At 31.1% G+C, this 19,900-nt stretch overlaps 1 protein-coding gene across 1 annotated transcript in view; it reads left to right on the plus strand.

Moving 5' to 3' along the window:
* Positions 1–12,097, plus strand: part of LOC118182552 (uncharacterized) — a 64,504-nt gene extending 52,407 nt beyond the window's left edge. The window contains exon 2 of the mRNA XM_085820551.1: positions 4,794–12,097. Coding sequence (XP_085676677.1) covers positions 4,794–5,990 — 1,197 coding nt within the window. The 3' untranslated portion in view covers positions 5,991–12,097. The remainder of the gene's footprint in view (positions 1–4,793) is intronic.
* Positions 12,098–19,900: the final 7,803 nt, after the last annotated feature.

Genomic DNA, 19,900 nt, shown 5'->3' on the forward strand with positions numbered 1-19,900 from the left:
TCCATGAAATCGAACATACATTTTTTGTTTCATTTCTCCAGTCGTTTACGGGATATGTGCCTAAGGGTCGCTGAAAGCTGGATCCGTCTCAGCCATAATAGAATTTTTTTTTTTTTTTTTTTTAAGTAAAAGTTGGAAATCGTATGTTCTAGTTATGGATATAAAAATACCTCTTGTGATTCTGGTCTTTATAGTCATAGTTAATGAAGACGAAAAAGAGGTTATGTGAAGAAAGTTAAGGTAATATGTAACTACTGAGATTTGTAGTTCATTGGAAACAGTGATTGTAAATCTAGGTCTTGACTGCATAATTGCATTATGAAAACAAAATGATTTAAGCGTCTGTAGTTTCTATTGATTGGATATGGAGCAAAAACTAGCCGAGATTTTTTAGTCCAAAGGGGCTTTGTCCCTGAAGGACTATTGTTTTCGTTTTGCGATTTTGCGTCGGACTCATGAACGTCGGTTCACTTTTCAAACTGTTGCCACAAAATGTTAGAGTCCTGCATTATATTTGAAGAAATTAAATAATGAAAAATCTGCATAAATGATTGTCTATTTCTCGCATTGTGATAAAACAATGGTACGTAGAGCCATCGAATTTTGAATGACGAAATCCTACTGCGTATATGGGCATCTGAAATCCCAAATTTGGAATTTGTTTTATTATAGATTTTATATTTTGTAAAACTTTAACGAATTTTTGATTTACAAACTCAATGCTTTAAAAGCGAGAAATGGCAACGTTATATAGAAAAAAAATACTTTTATCTCCAGCTCGCGAGACTGTGTATATCGGAAATTCTAAAGATATGCTTAATTTAACATTATTTTGCGATATTGCTCTTGAACTGAATTTTATGGTTCAAGTGCAAAGAACATGATATTTAATAAATAAAGGTAACACTCAAAACGTTAAAAAAACGCCCCTTTGGACGTAATTTAAAATCTGAAACATTTCTGTTTTTTTTTTTTTTTTTTTTTTTTTTTTAAATCTGTGGTTATTAATGTAAGGTTAATATTAGCAGGAGACAAATGATATAAAAAAAGCAAATGGGAAATTCGAAGTAGTCTGAATTCCGTAAAGCCAAGACTACGCTGTTGGGATGCGGGACGTATGGACTAGGAAACTATTTAAAAAAATTGTCATGAAGGACAAAACATTAATAACGATCTGAAGATTCGTGAAATATTGGATGGATACTGATTACGTCTTTTTAAACTTTTCAGATAATTCATAGGGAAAATATTCATTATCTGTAATTTTATTTCGATAACTTTCACGAACATACCTACCCCCCCCCTTCTTGTTCATTCTAAATGAAGACAAATTTGTGATGAGTAAAAAGGATATCTTTTTTGACGTTTACAGTTCATGAATAACCGTGTAATTATTTTCAAATATGTTGAGTGTAAATGTCAGATTGTAGAGACCGAAGGTAAGGCAAAAATGTGCCGAAGTTAAATTTGTATCCTAGAATATTATTTTACTTTCAGTGCTCCATTTTTATGCAAACTAAAAGTTGTTGTACGAAAGAAAAAATTAAAAAAAAAAAAAGTTCCTAACGACAAAGTTGTTTGCAATGCGGGAAAATGTAAGTTATATAAAAATATCCTTATGCGTTTTCCAAAGGGAACATTGCTGTTGAAGAAAATGAGAATTCGTCGTATATTACAAACGCTTTGTAACAATAGATTTTAAAATACTTTTGTTCTAAAATTCTGATAAATTATCTTTGAAGTTAGTAGCAATGACCTGTTAAGTATAATTACCACAGTATAGACGTTCCCTGCTTATTCGATAGGTTAAGGGAGCAGAAACGCTGTATTAGTACTTGAAATGTGTACATGAACTTAGCGTGTAAAATAAGTACAGATATGTGCAAAAAACGAAATTAGAAAGAGCGTCCGCTTCGAATAGACTTATGATAGGTTGCAAAAAGTTTTCAAGAGAGTGATATCAAGTGCCAAAACTATTGCTAACGCATTTATACTGCTGAAAACGAAAATCAGTAATTATTATCAAAATATTTATGTAATTTAACGTTATTAAGATTTCTTAACGATTGCAAGTGGCAGTATCTTAATCAGAATTACTTCTCGATTTTAATCGGATTTACTTTTTACTTTATTATTGTAATTCCTTCTGGAAAACATCCATTTGAGCTGAAGTAATTGATTGGCAATTACTAATGAATTTGGGTTATTGTTTTTATTTTCGAAAAAAATTAGTTTTTCTGTGGAAGGAAATACTGAATTTATTTAGGTAAGTATCTAGACTGTTTTTAAATTCTCATTGCATTTTCGAATTCTGAATGAAGTTAATATAAATGATATTTATTGGCATAAAAATTTATTTTTAATATTCCGCAAAAAATAGTAATTCGCAATTCTTCTAAATGCTATTTTAAAAAAATGGCAAAACGAGAAGTGTATTCAAATCTAAAACGTTAATTTAAAAATGTGATCTTTTTGGTGGGGTGCTTGTACTAAATTTTTGATGAATTGACTTCTTAGAAAATCTAATTAATAGTGAGAAATTCATAACCTTCATCAGATGTTTATATTTAATTAGAAAAATATAGATTTTTACATAATCGTAAATCTCCTTAAAGATATCTCTTGTTCTTATTAATAATATGAGAAAATAATTAAATATGCGATTCTTCGTGCCTTCTTTCTTACATAAGTTTTCCTTACTATATAATTAATAAGTATATTTTTCAGTAATTTGTTGCAAGGGTATTTAAAATAAAAATTAAGGAATATACTGGCAATTAAAGATTGGTGGTGAATCTTTATGAAAATGTTAAAATTTTTCTTTGACATGGACTACGGCGAGTGTAAATTTCGAATTCTTGGTTTTGGCAAGCGTGCTTATCCGCTGTTTACTGTGCTACGATCTACTTACGCTGTGGCCTGACCCAGATTGTACTTCCCTTTCTCTCCGCCAGGGAGCGTTTTCAGTCTGTGGAGGCCGAGGAAAAGTTGTTTTCGCGCGTAATCGTTTAAAATCACAAAAATATGTACCGGAATTTTAAGCATTTGATTGTTAAAAGCATAACTTTCTGCTTTAACCATATGTTTATATTTTCATTCTTTTATTTATAAATTTATTTAATTTTACATTTTCATGCTTTTATTTATTTATTTATGTTTGTGCTTTAAGTAATTTAAGTTTTCAATACAAAAATTAATTGAAGTTGCAGATTGAATTCTTTTTAACTGTTTTAACGTTTTAGCATAATATTTATAAAAAATTTTTTAACCATTTCTGAAAAGCTATAGTACGAAATTTTCTTGTACCTACAAAATGTGTAGACTAAAATCCATTTCCTCATTCCTTATTAGGTCCATCAGCAGCCGAGCGGTAAAGTCGCTGAACACTGGTAGTTCGATCCGAGGTTTGAATCCCGCGAACGGGCTGGCTGCATGGGCGTTTTCATGGTTTTCCCCATGTGTAACGTGTATACGAGCCAGTTTCCCTTAGAAAGTACTCCACGAAAGCATCCCTTTCCTTAGGCACATAGCCCTAGTGTGCTTTGCCATAATTAAATAAACCAAACCATTCCTTATCAGTTGTAATCAATTACTTTATGTAATTTTGAAGTCCATTAATTAACTTTACATACATCTTCAAAACAAAATTTATGGTTATTACTGCTAAAATTTTTAAAACAGCACTCTAAATTTTGAAAAATATGTATCAACATACATTGCAATAAGAGGTAACTGAAGTGTTTTTATTTTCTCATGCAAAGATTGACTTTCACTATCATGTAATATGCAGACTAGAAAAGAAGGTGGTGCAAGCCAGTGATATTCAGATTTCCTGCATTATATTTTTAACACATGCATTTCACACAATTATATTATTTCAAAGAATATAAAGTGTCAACCCTTTGAGTATGGTCTTCAGGGCTAGCTCCAGACAGAGTGTAAAGAACTCTTTCCAAGACCTTTTTTGCATTTTTTTTTTTTTTTTTTTCCGTAATTTATTTTAAATATAGTTTTTACTTATTTACTTTTAAATATTATAGTTGATGTTCAGTTTCCAATTATTTTTAATGTGAAAAGCTTGTAAATAATCAAATGTATTTTTCTCTTTTAACACATTTCATTGCAACTAATTTTGCTTATGTTAAAGTTTTCACGGAACCACAGTATTTAAGCAGCTTTTTAGCGTGCTTACTAGAATTTATTTTTAAATTTCTTTAATTTTGCAGCACAATGTGCAAAATTTTTTACCACATAGGTCTTTTATCGTTTGTTCTTAAATTATATATATATATATATATTTTTTTTTCAAAAATAATGTCTTTAAAAATGTAAGCATTTAAAATATAAACATTTCTTTGCCTAATTTTTATATTTTCATAGTTTACTGAAAACTAAATTCGACAGTAAATAATAAAATCTTTTATTATTATTATTATTATTATTTCTCCCTCTTTTTGTTTTTCCTCTCATTTTCCATCATAATACTTTTGACTGATATATTTTTTGATAAAGTATAAACAGCACAGTAACTTCACATAACTTTCTGTGTTATTGAAGAATTTTAAAGGCATTTAAAGTGTTGTTGTTTTTTTTTTTTTTTTTTTTTTTTTTTTAAATAGAGGGATAACAGAAAAGATTTAGGTTTTGCAAGCCGGATAGTTTATGGAATACATCACAGATTGCTTAATAAATCATGTTATAGGGAACAATAAAAATGCATCTAAAATAAAAAATTTATGAATTATTTTCAGTTATATACATGTGAGTAAATAAAATATTTTTTTCTTTTATAGAGTTTCCACATCTCCAGCATTCATGTAGGCGCCATGTCTTGTAACTCCCAGCCAAGAGGCCTGAAACGAAAACACCCAGAAGATGAAGAGGATGAAGATCCTCCTTCTACTCCAAATCATCCACAGCTGATGTATAACCAAAGGAGGCAAGAAATGCTTGATCTCACATATGAAAAGCTCTGTAAGTTTAGGCAAACTCCAGACTCTAGCCTGTTTCGTTACGTTTTGATATTCAACACTATGCGCAATCTAGAGCAGGAACTGGAAAGGGATGGCATTAAAGTTGGTGGATTCACTGGTGGACATTTCCTACCTGCAGTGAACCACCAAGTGTCCACTTTGGACCCTCCACCAAATACAAATGGTGTAACTGATGGAATCCAGTCTGTCAGCTACCCAACAAATCCTTATGCCATTGATATTGAATCAAGAACTGCAACACCATCTGTGATAAACTCTTCAGAAAGTCCAAGTGATAGCATTTTTGGAAATGTGAATGGTGGAACAAATTATTCATCTGATTATGATAGGTGCTTGATGGATATTGATTGTCCCTCATCTGGGCGAATGACCCCTTTTGTTCGGACTCCATATGAACGTGTAGAATCGGGTGCCTTATGGACAGATGACAGTGATAGGCTTACTAGTCTTAACTGGAGCTCAGTACTTAACTTTAATTCAGGTAGCCCTAACACTGTTAACTCTCCTTATTCTGAAGCCGCATTAGACTCTTCAGTAATCAGTTGTAATTATGATGCTTCAAGTAACAGTAGTAGTGGATGTAGTGACTGTTCAGTTTCTGATGATACAGTGTCAGGTTCAGAAACGTCCCTTCATACGCTGATGCCAGCAATTACTTTAATTCCAACAAGCATGAATACAGTGGGTGCTTATTCCACTAGTTCATCAACAAGCCCAAATGTCAGCTCGGTGTCAGGAAATACAAGTCCTGCTTCAGGATCATCTCCAACTAGTAGTGAGGATGAGATTTTTGGAGATGTAGATTTAAATTTGTATGATTACGATTTCATGCCATTATCTCCGCCCAATGTCAAAATGGCCCCTATCAGTGCTGAAGAACTGATGAGGTCACTTTCCAATGACCAAAAACCTGAAGATTCAATTCCCACTAGCAATTATTATATGAAAGAATTCTGTAATGATGATAGGGATCATTTAACATCTGTTCGTACATGATGTTAACAAAGTCTCATGACATTTCTTTGTTTGACAGTCTTGAAATTTTAGCCAATATTTAAAATTTGTACAAATGTAAATTTTACATGTTTGCCACACTTCTCTCTACTGTCATGCGTAACAAAACAATTAAGTTAGCACAAAACTATTTAGATTTTTTTTTTTATCTTTTATATTTATTTTCATGCAGCAAAATTTATTTTTAAATATGTACTTAAATATTTGACTTAAGTTTTAAAATATGAAAGAAACAATGTGCATTCTAAACTACTTATTGTGTTTTTAAATTTTATTTTAAATGTGATTATCTTAAAATTGCTGCAGCTTTCATGTATCATTATTTAAAGCATATCTGAGAATTCAGTAAGTTTCATTTCTACGTAAATAACAACTCTATTAAAAAAATTATTTAGCAAGAATAAAATTATTTTCATGCATTTAAAATTGAAATGTTTAAAATTTTATTATAGTTATATTTAATGTTTTTTCTTACTAAGCAATTTAGGAAATGTAAGTTTTTCTATCATTATTTATTTAAAGTGAAATTTTTCAATACTGCAGTTTAAAAATTTTTGTTAAGAAGTCAACTAAAGATAAGCATTCATTTTGAAAAAGATACTTTAATTATTTAAATTCCTCTGTTATCTCTGTTATCATAAATATATTTCTTAACTTACACTCTGCAAACTGAATTTTATTAATCAAAGTTTATTTTTAAATCGTTATTTTATTGATGAATAACAAAAATAAGAAGCATATAATATGTGCAACTTTGAATAGTAAATATGTGTTTAATGTGAAAAACTTAGTTAATAATATACATATGAAAATAAATTTTTCAAAAATAATGTCTTTAAAAATGTAAACAGTATTGCATTTAAAAAAAAGGCATTTCTTTCCCTAATTTTTGTATTTTCATAGCTTACAGAAAGCTGAATTGTAAAGTGAGAAGTGTATCCAGCTTATTTGGTTATTTAAAGTGAATGTTTGACTTATTTTATTAAAGTATTATTTGACTTCTTGATAATTCAATTTACATCAGCTATTTTTAAGCAAGTGCTAACATGACATGTACTTTTTAAGATCTTGAATGGCTGTTAATTTCAAATGACATATATTGTATTAAAAATTAAAAGTGCTGCTAAATGTTAACAGTTCCATTTTATATTGAAATTCCAAAACTAGCATTTGTGATGTTAATGGACCAGTAGTTGAAGGAATTTCAATTTTCTTTCCTTTATGTGTACCTCAGGATGGAGCTTTATCAAGCAAGATGATAAAGTAATTAGGAATTTCTAGAAAATCACTTAGACTAGTTCTATAACTAGTGAATAACAATTACATCTTTTAGTAATAAGGGTAAATATATTTTTTAACATTATCAGAATTAATAAGAAGCCCAGCAACCGATATAATGTAATGAACTGTGTCATTTATAAGAACAGTTAAATGTAATGTAGTGTGTAATAAGTGTGCCTGTCAGTTTGGGGCATTTAATAGGGACCAAAAGAGAATCATTTGATAAATAATAAAAATGAATTTATGTATTCTGCATGCATATGTATGAAGTTTAATTCTTAAAGTAATACTTGTTAATAGGTAATTTTTTGTTAAAACGTTATAATGCATAAAGTGATAACTGTTATTAAAATGCAGTATGTTTCATTAATTTATGTTAAAATAATTTGAATGCGAAAAACAATAGGCATATTTGCTTTCACTTATGTTTATTATAATTTTATTTTAATTAGCTGTAATATAAAAATATATACATTGTTATATATATATGAAGTTATCCCAGATTCTGCTACAATGATTTTATTTATTCTTAAATAGAATATTTGTTTCTTTTCAGAAGTTTTAAAAGTATATTTATCACTTTACTCAATTATTTTCTGTAGTAGATATTACTCGGTATGCTTGGAAATATGTAGACTGAAAAAATTCTTTTATTGCTTCATAACTTTTAAATTTATTATTTTAAGTTCTTGAATAAACTTCATGCATTGATCTATAAACATATCACTGTAGTAACATTTTGTTGAAAATATTTTAGTTTAGTTTCCTTATTGTATAAATGCTTAAAAAGCAGTTTAATGTGAGTTCTAAATACCATAAAAGCCAAATAATTTAAAATTATAATTTGTAAATTATAAGTGGCAGTGTTATTTTACTTTCTAGCAGTAGTGTTTTGTGATATGTATAAAATAGATTCTGCTGTCATTTGCAAAATCTTCAATTTGATTCTCAGTTGTAAGTTTTTTTATTTTTTATTTTTATTTATTTTTTTTTTTTTTTTTAATTTCTTCAAGGAGAAAAAATTACTGTATTTGTCTTGAGCCTTATGTGAAGTTTTGTGAACATTTTCATTTGATTAGACATCATAGTATGACTTGACATCTTACTGCCATAACCAAAGATTATATACTTATGAAAGCAGTTGCTCTTATATGTGAGTTCTGAAAAGTACTTGTTATTACGTCACTGGTTTTAGTTAACTGAATGCTATTAATTGAGAAGTGATATGTCTTGCATCATTTTTATAGCAAGAAAAGATTTCAGAGTGTGTGATTAGTAATGAGAGAACTTAATTATGTTGCAATAAGAGAAGCCAAAGACAATAAAATGGCATAATGGAAGACTATTGTATATTGTACATACTGTTACCATGCTACATGGTTTGTATATTTATTTTGTACAGGCACAGCTTATACATTTAATCAAGATGTTATGCTACTTGTTGACAAAGCAGCAGATTTTAATAAAAACTCTCCTACTGTAGATGAATAGATCTAGATAGTTATTTATTCGTACAAATAAGAATGTTTTAATAAATGAGTTTGGGAATTTTAAGGACTTCCCCCTCTCTCTTTTTTAGTGATTAAAATATATTTAAATTTGGTCATAAAAAATGGATTTGCAAATGTTTCTGTGAGTAGCTTTATCAAAATTTCATTTTCAGTTTTCTTTCAAATATTCATTAAAACTCATATGCAGGTATGATCATCTGCAGAACATTTAACTTTTGAAATTTGTCATAAACATACTACACACAAACTAATCTTTTTCATCTATTTTTACACAATTATACATTTTGAAGGACTAAGGGAAGAAAATATTGCTAGTATTCTAGTATTCAGTTTATAGTTCGAGAGAAGGCTATTATATCCATTATGCATTAAATAAAAATTTATATTACTATAATTATGTAATGTGGAAAATGGTATGACTTACAAAGCAGTTTTTGAGAAGTTGGCAAAGGGGTGATTGGGGTGGTATGGATTTTTAACAGTATTAAAAATCTTAAATATTTCATGCCAAAAATCAGTTGTTAATTGTTTTATTTATTTAAACTTAATTCATAGTTGTGTTGTTATGTAATTTTACATACATTTTAAGTTTATTATTTGGTAAATACATTAAAGGTAGTCTTCATTCTTGCACATTAAAAAGGGAAAATTTATGAAAATTAATGATACTAAATGCTTGTTTAAAAATAATATATCTGTTATTTAAATTTGGCTATGATACATAAATTCTCTTTCTATTTTAAATACAGCATATGATGAATCTTATTTTTAAGATTGTTTACTTTTCAATTGTATAGTTCTTAATCTAATAGTAGAATTGTGAATGCATTGTCCTTCTTCATTTTTTGTAATTTTTTAATATATATATTTTTAAGGAATGTCCAGTTTATTATTTAAGTAAGGAAGTAAGAAATTTTAGTGCCATCTCATATTTTCATCTTATGTATGTCAGAATCCCGAACTGCATGAGAGGAAATTGGAATTTGCTCAAATAAATTAGCATGTACAGTTTTTAAATCATAATATATTCTTGCATAGTGTACATAAATATCTCCCCTATGGGGAGAAAATGTTTTAGTGACTTAAAAAAGAGAATTTGCCATTATGGAAATTAGTAATCCTTAAAGTTCCCACTTCTTTCTACAGTGTATAACTGAACAGCTCTAATAAAATGCAGGTATTTTCTTACTGTTCTGCAGTTTTGCAGTAATAGTTTGAGGACTGTGAATTGCCAATATATAACAAGCTTAGCAGTGCCTCAGATTATAACATACATAAGCTAAGCGTGTTTCTGCTTTATTTCTGAATAACTTTTGATTGTGCTTCATGGTGATAATTGGTTAAATTACATTTCAGTAGGACCCACTGAGCTTGAATAAAAATTTTGTTTTCAAAATGTGCATTTTGCATACGTATTGTTTGGAATTGCAAATTTTTCTCTCTAAAAATACAGTTCCGGAAATTTTTTTCTGGTTTCTGACACTAGATATTCACGTAGGCTAAATTGAATTTGTGCTTTGATCTTTAAAAACAGTTTTTTTCCCTTAAAACACTTTTTAGTGATAATATGGAACAATAGAGTAAAGTTTAGCTTTTTAATAAAGGTTGCTTAACGTAAACATACGTAAAAAAAGCACTGAGATTTTTTTTAAGGAGAATTTTGTTTTTTAAAATGCTTGGAAATCATATTAAAGTGAAAACGAGAAATTTTTTGGAAAACTTTGTATTAAGGTTATGTTAAGCTGGAACTTATTACATTGAAAAAAATTGGATAACAAAATGATATTCATCTTTTTAACTAAAATGGAAGATTGTGGAATTTTACAGCATAACAATTAGTCTAATCATATATTAATTTTAACACTTATATTTAAATTTAATTTTTATTAACATCTATTGATATTTATCTGCAGTAACAGTATTAAGAATAATCAATTTTCATTAGATATCACTACATTTAAGCAACTTAGTGTCAGAAGAGAAAATAAGTTATCTATATAAAAGAATGTAAGACTTTCTTTCAAGCAATAAATCTGATGTGCAAATTAAAAATTTTTTCACATTTAAGTTGTTGCTATATAACAAATTATTTTATGTTATTTAACCATTGCTCAGCATTCTTGCACAATTTATTGCACACTTTTTTTTAGAATTATTGATTTAGATTTTTAGAATGTATATAGGTGTATATCAAATGTATCATTTACTGAAATGTAATTTTGCTTTCATTTATGTATAAAAGTTAAATAAAGTATAGTTTTTCTCTTAAAAGTTTAATATATATACATATATTATATATATATTGTTGTTCCCAAAAAGTGATATACTGAAATGTAATTTAAAAGTTTTTATTACGATGCATATGACTATCTCTGTAAATTTTTAGTTTATATATAAATTAATATTTTATTAATTATGATTTTAAATTCCAGTGTTATGAGTTTTGTGCAAAGCCAAGCAATTGCCATTCGAAGATGTAAATTTCTTTTATGGAAATATTTTAATCGTCTTTTTTTTTAATGCAGTATACATGCTAAATGCCTGTTGTCCATTTTAAAATATATTATGCATATTGGCTGTTTGTTAAGAGGTGTCATAGACAAACTTCTGTGGATAACAGTTTTGTCTTCCAAATTTCTGGAATCTAGCTTAAACAGTTGTTTCTGGAACTGTTCTTTCCCCCTTAAATGCTGGTAGTAAATTTCTCTGTAAATTTGAATTTTTAGAAGATATATTTCTAAATTTAAGGAATATATGATTATTGTTAGATTACCTAAAAATAAAAATTTCAAAAATTGTTGAGAATTTGTTTGAAACTGCATTTTTACGACATGCATTTAGTATGTATTTAATTTATTATTTAGAGAACACTCTGGAAAGCATATACAGAAATCAATTTTTTGTAATTATTAATATTTTGTAAAAAATGAGTATAAGTTTAGATGTTGCAATAAATTGTTGATGCAGCAATCAAAGTAATGTAGATGAAGCATGTAGATTGCATTCTCTGTCTCTCCTTTTTTTAAATTTCTTTTTATTGTCAGCATCATTAAAATAACTGTGGCAATTAGAAACATGCTTTCCTTTTGTTTCTTTTTATTTTATTGTGCCTACATTAATTTTCAGACTGTTATGTGATCGTAAATTAATAACAGAATTCGTTATTTATGCTGGAAGAATTCTTTCATGTCAAAAAATACACTTTGTATTAATGACTGAGAATTGTTCAAGCAAAGCTCTTATTTTTCATTTTGTATTGATATGTATTATGTTATTAATAAATATATACATTTATAATTTTGCTTCTTTATTTCATGGTACATAATTTTTGTGATTTGTGGATTCATGGAGACATCTTAACAATTATGGTACGATGAGCAGAAAAAAGTAGTAGCATGCACCAAAATAAATAGTTGAAGGAGAGCATAGACATAAAGCAAATTCTCCTTAGCCATAAGAAATATCACACATTATTGATATCACTTTCAGAGTAAACTCTAAAGCTCACGTGTTTCACTCGGCTAACTGTTTGAACAAAATTAAATCTGTAATGCAAGCAGATTGCATGACACAGTGGAGCTGTATGTGTTACCTGGCCTTCTGGAAGCTTTGGGGAAAATCACTCTGGAGCTTCAAAAATGCATTTTCTGAAAACTTCCGGAATGTAATCAAGGCCTTTTATGAGAGTTTCTGCTTATATCTTGACTTCTAATTAAACTATTAATCACAATTTGAGCACTGATTACTTTAGATTTTAAAGTTCTGCAACTTTGCACAAGATATAAAAACTCGCACACAACACATATCCATAAATTTGATTACACAAAAATAAGGGCTAAAACTGTTATGTAAAATGCAACAAAAAAGGAAAACAGTGTATAACATTATTGCAACAAAATTACAGTCAGATAGACTCAGAATATTTATATTATGAACCATATTTAAATTATTAATCTGCTTTAATTTACATTTGTTAGAATGAAATGTTATTTTATGAATGAATATAGTAGTTGAAATAATATTTAACTACTGGGAGCTTCATTTGATCCAAAAACATTGAAGTGCATGTATTTTTTGGATTAGAATGAGGAATGAATAACAACTGTGTTTAAATTTTTGCCCTAGTATTATGCAGTTATATTTTGTTTAAAAGTGGTCATAAACTGCTACTTTTGTGTTTATGTCAGGAACACAGACTTTTAAAGTTAATCTATTCATATTAATTTCAAATATTCTTCTGTCTAATTCTGATCAATGAAGTACTTTTTTTTATGATTTGAGGTATTAAAAAAATTGTGATGTAATTGTTAAGCCATACATTGGCTTGTCAACAATCTTGCTTATCATGTTTACATTGTTACATTGATGATGTTTAAGATGATTGCACATACGCTTAATAAAATTTTTGAGTGTTGGCAGTAGTTGTGCCTATTTACAAAAATTAATGCAATAACAGTGATTGATAGTGATGTAACCTTTTTTATTTATTTATTTATTTATTATTTTTTTTATGATGGTTGAAGCAGAAAACCATTCTTCACCTAGTAATGTGAAGGTTTATGATCTTTCCGTGCAGGGGCTTATTTCTTTTCGTTAAGGGCATGCTGTTTAACTTAAAAAAAAAAAAAAAAAAAAAAAAAAAAAAGTTTTATATCTCTATTAATGAATGAGGCATATTTAATATTTGATTATTATGTTTTTATATATTAACACAAATAGTATAAATAGCTAAAAATTTTAAACTCTCCAGGTATGGATTCTAATGAATTTTATAAAATCAGGCATTAATAATCAATTTATACTTAAGCTTTATAAATTATTTGGTGTATGAAAATAACAATGGGGCCTAAAGGCCTAAGACAGAATAAGATATCTGGAAGGAAAAAAAAAAAAAAAAAAAGACCACAGTTGTCAGTTATTTAAATGTGAATACCACTACCCTTCTATTATTTTCTAGTGAATTAATTCAATTGTACCATCTTCATAAAATTAGAGCAATGCTTAAACTTTCAGAAATTGTTTTCCAATACATAATATCCAAAGTGCTCTTAATTTCTCTAATGAGTGCTGTACTCTATTGCATTAAAGTACCTGTTCTTAACTGTTGTTAAAAATTTCTGTTGCATTGCTATTTAGGATACTTTTCAACGACTGAAAAATTGCCTCGCCACAGGATTCGAGCTCATTACGAGCAACTGTCGGAGTTTGAAAGAGGTCGTATCATTGGATTGAAAGAGGCAGGTAGGGCATCGGAGAATCACTCGTCATATGAGTCGAAGCCATGCGGCGATTAGAAGATGCTGACAAGAATGGGAGGAAAATGGCAGATTTTGTCATGATGGTAGCGGTCGACCTAGAGCCATAACAGATCAGGAGGACAGAGTGATTGATCAGCTGTCATAGTGGCTGATTCATCGCTATGAACAGACTCGCACATGAGTGTCCACCATGACCATTGACAGACGGCTGATAGGAGGAAATCTACGCTCGTAGAGAGCGTTACGCCACCTGCCACTCATGCCTGCACACTGTCGAGCCAGATTACAGTGGTGCTTGGCTCGATCAGGTTGAAATGTTGTTGACGGGGGATGTATTGTCTTTAGCGACGAATCCCGTGTCCAACTTTGTCATGACGATCATCGAAGACGTGTCTGCAGACGATCTTGCTTTCACTATTGCTCGTCACACAGGCCCTCAAAAAAGGAGTTATGGTTTGGGGTGCATTTCCTTGATAGCCGGACCCCTTTGGTTGTCATTAGAGACAATTACAGCATAGCGGTACGTTAACGACATTCTGAGGCCTTTTTTTCTACCGTTCCTTTTGCAATACCCTGGCCTTATTTTTCAGCAAGATAATGCCAGACTACATATGGGAGGTGTTGCTATGAACTGTCTTACAGCTTGTCAAACAGTTCCTTGGCCAGCCAGATCTCTCTCCCATCGAGCATGTCTGGGATATGATGGGAAGGAGACTGCACCTACCAGGACAGCTTGACAATTGCAGCAAATTTGGCAAGAAATACCGCAGGAGACCATCTAGGAGCTCTATCAGTCTATGCCACGCCGTGTGGCAGCTTGCATCCAGGCTAGAAGTGCGTCAACACCTTATTGAGCTCGTTACTTCGTAACTATGTAAATCTGAAGCAAATCCTTTAATTGTTCTGAAACTTTAATCATTTCCTATTCCGTACATAATTATTCCTATCCACCAATTTTTGTCTCCATCGGACAACTCCTTGGTGCGTCGATTTTATTTTTGTTATAGGGTGCACATTTGTCCTGTTTCAACATCGGTACTTTTTCTAGTCAATTCACTAATCTCTTGTGCTTGGTATTTTCCAGGTATGGTTATAAATACATCTACTTTAAGATGATGGTAAAAACTTTATCGAAGGTCATACTTAGAGGATGTCGCACTCAAAACTGTACTTTCTTTCAAGTGATAGTCAAGCATAATATCACATTAAGGAATTAATTCTAAATAATTTTCCTTGTTTGAATCTGTATACTCATCATGGTCTCTAAACGGCTCTTTCATCTTGTTTTGGCGAGAGACATTTCGCAGTTTGTCAAGTCCTTTTAAAATGTTATCATTTTTTTACTATGGCTTCGTTATAAAAGCATTATAGATACCCGTTTCTATCAGTTTAACTGAAGATTTATGCTTGATAGTCTAAATATGGAAAGCTGGAAACTTGATTTAGTATGGCCGAGAACTATTCATGTTTTGAAATGTATACTGACAATATATTGAAATTTCTGATTCATCCTTAATCCACACTCTTAATTTATCTAAGAACCTCAGATTATTGAAAATTAAGAGTGCGTAGTCAAAACGTAATGAAACTGCATTAAAGCCCATGAAAGGATACTCGCTGGGTTCTTTGTAGTCGCGAAACTGCCATGTGCTAGTAACCCAAAATTTTTAGTTTGAGAAATATTATTTTTACCCTGTCACAATTTCTGAAGGTGAAATGCGTGCGCTACGCAGTCCATGTTGAAATTTTCAGACACTAATGACTATCCTGTCAACAATACGCAGTTTTTCTGAAAGGAAAACGCTTAACCATTCGAGGTATCGTTGAGAAGGGGTGAATCAGCGGAATCACTGAAACAGTTTTTTTTCATTGAAGAATATCTTTTCCGAGTCTACAAAAGAATAACAGTCCTTTCATATAAGTTCTTGACGAAAAGTAAAAGATAATACAGCTCGCAACATATACTTTTATGTTGTTGTCGTGTCCATGCAATAGCATGGGAAAACGTTTGCCAGAACCCACTCCAAAGAGAGGCTGGACTTCTATTTGCCACCCCAATTTTGAGGTAGAGCTTTTCTCTCCCCTTCCACCAAATCACGCGACGTTTATGCTTACTCAAGCTGATAAGCATAAATGTTAGGGGTCAGATATCTCATTTTGCGGAGAGATCTGACCCTAATGCTTAATTGCGTATGAAACGTAGTTAAGATTTTATAATCATACTGAATTAGAAAATAATAATTGCGTTTCTATAATTTTAAATTTAGATGCGAGATCTGCTGCCAACTTCTTTTCAAGATGGTCATCGTTCGCCAAGGCACGAGGTGCCGTTTCTTTATGAAGTTCAGTATGTTCAGAAGTTCATCTTTATGAAGTTCGTTGCTTTCATGCAATGAAGTAAAGGCGCTTTCCTCAAGCTTTCTTTCAGGTGGGGATGATTTTTATAAACTAGATTGTTCTGTTGACCGCATTACTCTTGTCCCCTTCAAAGCAATTTTATTAGCATCTGTTACAACTAGTATACTTATATTTTTAAAATGCAGTTAATCAAAATTCATTTATTTTTATTTTGATGTTAATCAATTAAGTTAGTAAAAGTTGTATTTCTTTTAATAATTCAAGGCTATTAGAGTCTGGATTAACTAAAACTAAACAAATTTCGGTACTCACATTAATAACATTGGATGAACATGTCGATATGTCGACAGCTGTTCTTCGCTTGAAATGCCAATTCTATGTTTAGATATATGCTGACAACCACAAGTCTGAGATGATCATGTATTTTAAGTCGATTTCAGTCCTTTGTTTATTATTTGAATTAGTGATGAAAGCTCATTCTCACACATATACATTGAAGCAAACTGAATCAAAAGCACCATAATTTTAAAACACTATAGTCCACCCACTGCATTCCGTTTTCAGCAGTAATGAGGTCCAGAAATTAACAATACATTCTACTTAGAATTTCATTTTAAGTTCGATATCGATGTCATTAACTGGTCATTCAGTGACGAGTTTGTTATTTTGAAAATTGGCAATGGAAAGTATCAACAGCACTTGAACTGTTTATATTTACCGCACTTAGAAAATAAGTTTCAAGTTATGACCTCAGAACTTCGAGATGCAAACATATGTCACTGCATAATTCTTTTCTAATACCGATATAATTTTAAAGAAAAAAAAAAAAAAAAAAAGATTCTGAGGTTGGAAATGGTGAAAATTTTCTCTGTTTTACACAACTAATTCACAAATCAAGTTTTCTCTCAAAGCCTTTAATTTTTCATGGATTTTCAGAACAATCAAAAACTTATTTTATAGAGAGAGATTTAGTTCATTCAATTTGGAGAATACATCTGAAAGATATGCCAGTGTACTTAGCCACATGCCATCAGCAAGAAATGATGTAAAATTTTGTTAATTTCATTTACCAATAGCAGGACATTTCTGCGAAAGGACATGCTTCAAGAGCCACTTGTAGTTCGCGAACCATAGTTTGAGTAACGGTAGACTAAAGAATTCGATCCAACAAAATTATAAATTTGCGACGAGCTAACATTGACGGAGTTAATTCGGTTACCATTAGTTTATTTTTATTAGAATATCATTAAAAATCGAATTAGCGATTTGAGATTATTGAATTTTATTTGAGATTTTTTAGAATATCATCAAGAATCGAACTGTCAAATTTTTCAGACTATCATTAAATCATTTTCTTCCTATGAGTTTATCGTTTTTGCTCCATGAATTCTAAAATTATTATTAATGTTACTTTTTTTAAAAAGCCATCGACAGGAAGTAACAAAGCAGCATCATAGGTAAAGACGCCTTGGAAAATTTTCCGAATTTCCGATAGCCCCATCCGCCGTTGTTTAGATGTATGCATCATATGCGCTAGGTCGATGCCCCTTTTCAATGCTTTACATGCCGAAAATGGGCTTAGTCTGTACAGTTGCTGCCATTTGTTACATAATAAATGAAATTCTGGCAGAGTGAATACTGCAGGTTGTGAATCAAAATTATACAGAAAGAGGTTAAAATATCGACTAATTGAAAAAAAAAAAAACGGCAGGATTTGTTAGTTGATGATCTATCAATCTACATTCCTGTCAAAATTTATCTTTGCATGCATGAAATTATGCATTTCTCAGAAGCTGTGAACTATAATTTTAAACTAAATATTGTGAAATGATACATCTGAATGATCATCCCCTGATTTGTACACATATATCACAATGTATTTTTCATGTTGCCAATAACTTTCTTAATCGCAGTATGGGGAATTAAGCTCCACTTCTCCAGCAGTGCGGTCAGGCATTTACATCTCTGGGAGAAGGATGTCTCCGTGCTACTGCTTTCCAAGGTAGTTCTATGTCTTCTAACAGGTTAATATGAGATTTTGGTGGCTGAGATATTCGCTTAAGGTCTTCACTTTCAAGGAATTCGTCAACAAGGTTGGTTGAGTGTGAACAAGCATTATTTTTCATTTATAAAATGTTAAATCCATATGCACCTCTGAAAAGTCTTAATTAAATTTCGAAGATATCTCTGGCTGGTCACAGATCCGCTGTTGAAAACATGTAGGAGCGTACATCCATGGGTCATCCCCTCCCCGTACCATCATACCTGCATTACCGAAACGGTGACGTGCCATAATGTTCAAAGAAAGTTTTCGCGTTCCTGACTTCTTCCAGATGTAAACACGTTTAGAATCAGGTGTTAAAATACATCTGCACTCATCAATAAAGAAAACATGCCGTCCAACCGGTATAGTAGTTAGCGTCGCTGACTACCGTGCCGAAAAGCCCGAGTTCGAATATCCGAGAAGGCAGGACGACACTCTAAATATATGGCAAGCCGAAAGTCCTCTCGTGTGGTTTCGTGGAAGGGGTGGGAGACCCTCGGACACATCTCGCCTGGAGTACTGTTCATCAAAAATTGGAGACGGAACTGAGCTAAATCGCACTGTCACCTGTAAGGTGCTCAAGGCTGTTGCCAACAACAGGCGTATCTTACGCTCCTTGCCACGAGGAATTTCGTGGGCTTGGGCTGATGTTACTGTCAGACAAATGAGCATAAGTAACAACAACATAAATAAAACATAGGACCCGAGGTATTCACTCCAGTTCTGATGTTCTTCACATTAATTAAAACGATCCGATCCCTCCTTTGTTGTGAAGATAGTGAAACACATGTCTTTGGCTTTCTGGCAAAAATGTCTTTTTCAATAAAATTGCTGTATGCAGTTTGCCGTGATACGGTAGTTCCAATGGCCGCTGCAAGCTCTGAACTTAACTGTGACGCAGTAGACTTTCTGTAATGATGAGCAGTTATTCCCAGATATATCGATCTTGAGAAGCAGTTATTCCTAATGATTCGTTTACGTGCTTGTCTCTGCTACAGTTCCAGAGTTCTGAAATTGTTTTCATAGCGTAGAGAGTGTCTATCTTGAAAATGGTCAATGATTCGCTACTTCGCAGATTCTTCCAGATGATATTTCGGAGTCGTAACAAACCATTTTGAGTCCTTACACACTGAAGTCAAACGCTGTATTGCAGAAATTCACTCAGATATTCGCTTTGCGCAAAACGCTTGGTTCACCGTCACATGAGATAATACCTTGATTTGCATATTAAAATCCATCACTTTTGATTGCATAATGCTAATGAGGCTTTTTTTTCACATATTCCCTGCAAAAATGGAGGACATCGATTGGATATTTCATGGAATATCATTAGTTTTGGGTATGTAAAGACAAATTTACACGTGAGTGTAATATACAGGATATTGGAAAAAAAGGATAGTTAATTTCATCTCTTAGGGAATAAAAGTATTTTGGGGGAGA

Source organism: Stegodyphus dumicola, chromosome 7, assembly GCF_044657685.1.
Source record: "Stegodyphus dumicola isolate Sdum_Otavi_A_Nest chromosome 7, ASM4465768v1".
NCBI classification, from domain to species: Eukaryota; Metazoa; Arthropoda; class Arachnida; order Araneae; family Eresidae; genus Stegodyphus; species Stegodyphus dumicola.